The sequence below is a fragment of the Coregonus clupeaformis genome, chromosome 37 (genome assembly GCF_020615455.1).
Source record: "Coregonus clupeaformis isolate EN_2021a chromosome 37, ASM2061545v1, whole genome shotgun sequence".
Classification (NCBI taxonomy): Eukaryota; Metazoa; Chordata; class Actinopteri; order Salmoniformes; family Salmonidae; genus Coregonus; species Coregonus clupeaformis.
Genome location: NC_059228.1, coordinates 8,054,576 through 8,061,825, shown reverse-complemented (window position 1 = coordinate 8,061,825; position 7,250 = coordinate 8,054,576). Strand labels below are relative to the sequence as shown.

At 39.9% G+C, this 7,250-nt stretch overlaps 1 protein-coding gene across 6 annotated transcripts in view; it reads right to left on the bottom strand.

The window, feature by feature from the left end:
• Positions 1-3,400: 3,400 nt before the first annotated feature.
• LOC121553688 (cytoplasmic polyadenylation element-binding protein 3) overlaps positions 3,401-7,250 on the bottom strand; it is a 59,849-nt gene continuing 55,999 nt past the window's right edge. For all 6 annotated transcript variants that reach the window (XM_041866997.2, XM_041866992.2, XM_041866994.2 and 3 more), the window contains 2 exons: positions 6,919-7,100; positions 3,401-4,629 (listed from right to left, as the gene is read on the bottom strand). In XM_041866997.2, coding sequence (XP_041722931.2) covers positions 4,402-4,629; positions 6,919-7,100 — 410 coding nt within the window. In that variant the 3' untranslated portion in view covers positions 3,401-4,401. The remainder of the gene's footprint in view (positions 4,630-6,918; positions 7,101-7,250) is intronic.

Below are 7,250 nucleotides of genomic sequence, written 5' to 3'. Positions count from 1 at the left end.
CTACAGGGGTTAACCCACCATCTGAAACTCAAGGGAGGGGGGTTCACATCAGTGGAAGTGGTGTGACATGGCCATACAATGTTATTGAAAGTAATGTCATTGACTATAGAAGGTGGGGGTTATAGTAGTAGCAGCAGAAGCAATAGGAGAGGTTGGTATCGTTGTCCAGCTTCCACAATACACTGCGCCATTCTGCCTTTTTATTGTATTGCCTATTCATTTGTTTTACATTGCCAATCAATTAACAATACCAACCGTCATCGTGTTCTTTTTCCTTTCTTTCGATCATCGTCACACTAATGTAAGCAACATCAGCGAGTTAACATAGGCTTTGCATTTCAAAAGTCTAGACACTTAAGTAACAATATTAAAGGTTTTTCAGTTTCCAAAAATAAAATAGTGAACAAACAAAAAACTATAAAAGAATTAGCATCATAAAATTAATTTATTCCATGTAAAAATGCAAAATAATATTAATGACATTGACCAGATATGAAAGTCTCCACCAGAAATAACTTAATGGTTGAGAAATAAGTATTTAAAGAAAACACTAAACAAAAAGGAAAATATTTAAATATGTTTGAAGTCTTTTTAGCAAAAATCTAAAAAAATAATAAATGTTCTCAGTACAAAGGCTACATGACTACTGGAAGGTACTAGCATGTAGAGTAGGTAAATAAACAGTAGAAAATTATTTTAGTGAATCACAATGCAATGAAAATAAATTTGCAATAAAGATTTATGCCGCTTTCTTTCTTTTTTTTTTTCTCTTTTTTTTTTTTACAAACAGTATTGCACATTACAACAAAGAACAGGTTCTTAGCCTTAAAAAAATGGGACTAATTCAAGTCTTGCGTGAATCGAAGGCCACCACTCAATTGATGCACCTTGGGGGCTTTCGATCAAGTTACAGTTGAAAATAATTACATTTTCTCTCCACCTCCATCTGCTCAGTCTCTTTTTAAACAATGTCAGAATAACATATCATGGGTATGTTGCATTTACAAAACAAAAGGGAGCACATACTTTTAGGAAACGTAAAAAAGTGTTCTTAAAAAATAACATGAACAGAAGATCTCTTTCACAATTCTGGTCAGCATAGTAAATGATTGATTATAAATATAAGTATCTTCAGTTGTCTTTCTGTGCACCTAATAGACTTATTTCTATAGAACTCTTTTTTTTTGTGGATTAATGTTTTCCTTAGAACACTACCACTCATTATATGTTTGTCTTGGTGACTCCGCACTTCCACAGGTATCAGACCAGTGGGAAACTCACTCTAACCACCTCTGTAATAAGGTAGACTCTTTACTTCAGCTAACTACATCATTATATTAAAGTTATAATGCTCTAGTTCCTTCAGTTGTTGTTTTTCTTCAAAGAAACACAATTTAAAATTAAGCAAATAAGCATGACAAAAATAAAATCAACCACCTGTTAAATCATCTCTCAAATAATTAAATTACTTTTATTTTTTTTTGAATAAACTTAGAAAATATCAATTTTTCTCCTAATATATTTCAAAATTGAGGTATTGCAAAAAGATCAAGTCAGTCAGAAAGCACGCTTTTTCGTTTTTTCTCTCAACCCAAAAAATAGCTGACTCTTGAAAACTGTCCAGATAGAAAGAGTAGTGCATAACAAATGTATATTATAGAGAAGGAACAAACATAGAAAACCCTTCTGGGCGGGGAAAGAAATATCACAAAAACACCCAGAATTCACTTTCATAGGGATACTTATTATTATTCATGGTTAGTCTCTTTTTTTGTCGTTTTTCCCACATTTTTTTTTTCAAAACAATGTCCACCATTTTAGCAGGTAATTATTCTACTTCAAGCTTTGCAGGAAAATCTGGATCAATACGGTAATCCCAGCTAGCACACAATGTTCTGGCAATGTTATTACAACCCCGTAGCCATGTCGGGACAACGTTATGTGCGGGCTGAGAAGCTCGGTTTACTAAACCACAAGTCTCCAGTAGTGTCTGTTTTCTCATCACTGTCTATAATGCCTTGTCACAACAGTACAAATGTTTTTAACTTGCACCTTGAAGCCCACAGACATGGGGCTTAATGCTTCGCGCAGTATCATCTGTGGTCTCCGTATGTGTTGGTGGTTTAAGTTGAACATATGTGAGCTCTTTGGTTTTTTTGGGGACATGATCCTACGCTTTGTCAACGGTACAGACAGTGGTTCTGTGTTTTTCAGAGTCAAGCTCACTTAAGTCTGTGTGTCATATGTTCTGTGTGTTTGGGTCAGACTTTGTGTGCATAGGTGTGTGTTTGTAAGAGAATGATAACCATCTGTGTACAGTGAGTGTGTGTCAGACCTGGGTTCAAATACTATTTAGGTTATTTTAATTACTTTCAAAGACATTTGGAAATAAGTATTTAGATATTTTTTATTTGAAAAGACAAGTAGTTGAATATTGGAATGTATTTGGAAATACACTTTGAAAAGTATTTGAAAATACTAAAATACACTGACTCAAATACACGCCCATGCAGTTAACACAGATATTTGAAAATACTTTAAAATAGTAGGCTATTTATAGGAAATTATTTGAAAATACTTTCAAATACTTTTAATAGAAGTACTTGATTCAGGCCACATTATTAGAAAATACTCAAATACACAGAAAATAAGTATTTAAAAAAATAATCAAATACACATGTATTTGAACCCTGGTCTGGTGTGTGTATTTGTGTAAACGTGTGGACGAGAGAACATATATACGTGTGCATAAACTAGCTCATGAAGTTTCACATGACTTTTATGTCAGACATCAACAACAGTTAAAGCGAATCACAGTTCTATAGGCATACTCAGACCTAACTACATACGGTATAAAAAAATGCCACAATTATATTAACAAATCACTGCAAAAAAGTACTTCACCTATCATAGACAGTTTTAAATGATATATCCTACATCTAGTTGGATTCATGATTAATATGAAGGTTTCGTCATCTGGTTATGTTAGCCACCTTGTGCAGAAGCAGTGCTCATACTGCCCCTGTGGCTGTTAACTTATATCTCACTGGAGGTGTAGGATTCTTTTACCAGTCTTCCCTATTGTGTCCAGTTTCTTGCTAGTTTTATGTACATCTATTGTGTTGTGCAAACATGGGCAGAATTGAATAGTAGACATGATACTGAAATTCTATTGCATGCAACCTGATTGAAATACTGTATACATGCATTAAGGGGCGACCCCCCCCACCCCCACCCCCCCACATCATACTAGGCATAATGTAGTAATGGATGCCCCCCTCTCACCATTATATATATATATATATATATTCTTTTTACATTTGAGTCATTGAGCAGACACTCTTATCCAGAGCGACTTACAGGAGCAATTAGGGTTTAAGTGCCTTGTTCAAGGGCACATCGACAGATTTATCACAGTCGGCTCTGGGATTCAACACAGTGACTTTTCGGTTACTGTCCCAATGCTCTTAACCGCAAGGCTACCTACAATGATAGCCGGTCATCATCCTTAACACCAGGTGCCATCATAGTTGTTATAACACCCTAGCCTGAATAAAGTACTATGGTATCTGTTAATACCATGGATATAGCAGCAAAAGCTATTGCAGCATTACATTAACATAACGCTAGAAAATAATGTTATTAAAAAAATAAAGCCCTACTAATCAAAAGCAAAACTAAATCTGATTTCGCCTTGAGGTATTCATTTTACTATTTTCAAAGTCAATATAGAGAGCAAATATAGCTGTTTTTTTTTATCTGGGCTTCTGTGGCCCACACTACTGGATAATTGTTAAGTCTTGCTACATTTTATGCCACCTATGTCGTTTTTCTGTATGCATTAATTCAATTTTTGCGTTTGGTAATATATCTTACAAGGGGCAATTATTTTTTTTTTTAAATAAGTGCATGTTCCTTTCACATAGAATCTAATTATCTATATATGTATAGATAGATATATAAAACAAAAATATATATACTTTTTAAATATATATGTATTGTATAGTCTCACTTCTGCCACAGCTAAGTGGGGTTCTACAGGAGACACTGACCCACCCGGTCATGAAACAGGGGACTCGAACATAATCAGGTTTTTCTAACATACCATCCCATGTGTGTTTAGTGAGTATTTGTGCCAAAGTGCAAATTCTAAGCAGATAGACTTTCACAATTAATTTTTTTCACCCTAATATTATTATTAAGGGTACACTGGACAATGAGTTTGTAGTCGAGCATTGTAGAAAGAACCATGTATTTGTAGTTCTCATCTTCACTGATGTTGAGGTGGTGGGGAGGGGGGCAGAGCAAAGGTGGTGAGGGGGGTGTAGCGCTGTCCCAGGTCGAGAGAGTTTAGGGGCTGGGGGGGGTGGGGTCGTGGGGGCAGGGCTTATCTCAACCCCCTCAACTCCAGCGGAAGGACACTTGTCGAGGGCGGTCGCCCCCCTCCTTCACCAGTGGCTTGTGGAACTCTCGGCCCACCCGGGAGTGGATACTGGCCCAGCAGTACTCACAGTAGTACTGCAGGCAGGTGACGTTGGCACAGAAGAAGGGGGCAAACTTCCCCCCGCAACGTGCCCCCTGGCACTCGTCACACATCTGGTCATCCAGGACGTAGGGCTTCACCTCAACCTGAAGGTCAAAGGTCAGAGAAAGGAGACACGTTGGTTTATTATCTTCTTGGCCTGAGGTGTAGATTGAACTCAAACTTGAATATCTATTCAAACTTGAATATCTATTGTCAGAATGTAAACTGAGGTAGTCTATATGCTTTATGCAAAAAGTTTGACCATTTTTATTGCCATTAGCGCCCGAGTCTGGGAACGTATATTTCTGTTGATGTATTATTTGCCCCTCTAATACCACTGTGACATCTTAAAGGCTAAATATATCAACTTCTCAAATATGTTTCTGTCTCTGGCTGTTCTTATTTTCCTCTCTATGGATAAAGCACTGCAAAAACTGGTGTGGCGAATATTGTAGAGCCAAAATGGCTGCCATGTGTCCAAGTGTTAAACAACATTCTTAGACCACTGTCTGGGGCTCTTTATGCACCGAAGCAGGTATACTGCTACACACACACACAAGATAATTGGAGTCCGATGACCGTTGCTGAGGGACAGACTATCTAATCTGTGTCTCCATGGAGATGACACAGTGTGTGAGCAGGGCCTGGTTACATAGAGATGTCCCTCCACTACAGCCTATTGTAATGAAGGGTCCTCTTTAAACCCCTAGCCCTGGAGATACATATGGTAAAGCACTGTCTGTCTGAGCTCAGCTCAAAAAGAACTAAAGTCCAGAACTACAAAACAATGGCTTTGGAAAGACATGACAAGCTAGCTAGCTGAAACATGACTACAGACATGGGCTTTGGAAAGACTACAACAAGCTGGCAAAGCTGGGTATTCATTAGGCACCAATCCAAAGAAAACGGACTGAAACAGGGAGGGACTACCTGAACTTGCCCAATAAGAAAGCCTCTTTTTGTTTTCCATTGCATTATGTTTTTCTACGGCATGCACTAATGAATACGACCCAGAAACAGAATAGCACCCAGGCTATTAAATACAATTATCACCTTAGTGAGTACCACAATGGTCTGAGGTAATTGAACCATTCTGGCCTATCATTAAGACAATTCCAAGAGGCCATTTACAGTTAACGGAATGATTGTGTTGCTAGGGGTGGAACTGAAATAAAGCATGAAAACAAAAGTGGTGTGGTTGGACACCAGTGAACAAGGCCTTAGGCCTCAACCACAAGCATGAACATTACTTTACCCTGAGAGAACTTGGGTGTGGCGCAGTGGTGGTTGACCAAATGGGGCTATGGTGTGTACGGAGGGAGGGGAAGGGAGGGAAGCAGATGGGCTTTTCTGGGTAGAGCCTCCAACGATGTATCCCCCCAGCCAGTATCCCCTCATTCATTCCAAGCTTCCCTTGGCTTCAGACAAATATAGGGATCTGGAAAAGAGATTTCTCTCATACCATCTCTATGGCGCTATGGCTGATAGTGAGGGTTCGCAGTGCAGAGGTCTTATCTACAGCCCATTACGTTCATTGTTAGTGGTCTAGTGATCTGGGCCCATATTCAAAAAGCATCTCAGAGTTAGGAGTACTGATCTAGGATCTAACTTTTAAGTAATAATCAATAAGAGTATATGGAATGGGAGGACCTGATCCCAGATCAGCACTCCTACTCTTGGACTATGTGAATTCGGCCCTGGTCAATCAGAATGAAGACACTGTCTGCTCAACCAGCCACTGAGGTTGGATATTAGATGATGGCAGCCCAGATGGAGTGTGGACCGAGCAGCCCCCAATGAGCCTCTCTGGGCTGGCAGACTATCAGTCTTGGTTGGTTACGATCGACCATACTCGATAGGGCTAGCTTGCTCAAAATAACCTGTCAGCAGCAGAGCTGAAGTTAATATACATGTATAGGGAAGTCCTATAATTAAACCCTCCCCGCGTCTGTCAGCCCTCCAGCAGCCAAAGGCCAGGGTGATTACACAGCTTACTCTGTTCCACAGACCTAACCGGGGCTCCCTGTATTGTAGGCTCGCTGAGCGGTTGGTTGGAAACCAGCGTATAATGACAGCTCTTACGTATAGAGAGACTGAATTTGAGATAAGTAGTGCAGATCCACAGCAGCAAACCATAGGAAAACCTACAGGGAGGTAACACTAGGGTCATGTTTATTCGTCACCAAATGGAAGAAAGCCGACTGAAACAGGGAGGGACTACCTGGACAAGTTTCTTGTTGCAAAACGTCTTCTGTTGCGTGCCCTAATGAACACAACCCAGTCATTCTTCATCTGCTAAATATATCTCCCTGTTATCCAGCTTTTAGGGCAACTCCTGAAGCATTATTGATACAGAGACAGACATTTTGAATACAGTGATTGGTCTCACTAACCCGTTTGTCAATGTCATTGTGCTGCAGCTGAACGAATCGGGCGCTGATGGCGGCGATGTAGCTCTGCTGATTGGAGAAGGCCACGCGGGCCGCCCCCTTGGGGTACTTGAGCTCCGGGTCAGTGTCGATGCCGGCATAGCACACGCCACCATACAGCCTGTCCATGATCATAGCTAGTTCCACTAGAGAGAGAGAGAGAGAGAGAGAGAGAGAGAGAGAGAGAGAGAGAGAGAGAGAGAGAGAGAGAGAGAGAGAGAGAGAGAGAGAGAGAGAGAGAGAGAGAGAGAGAGAGAGAGAGAGAGAGAGAGAGAGAGAGAGAGAGAGAGAATGTT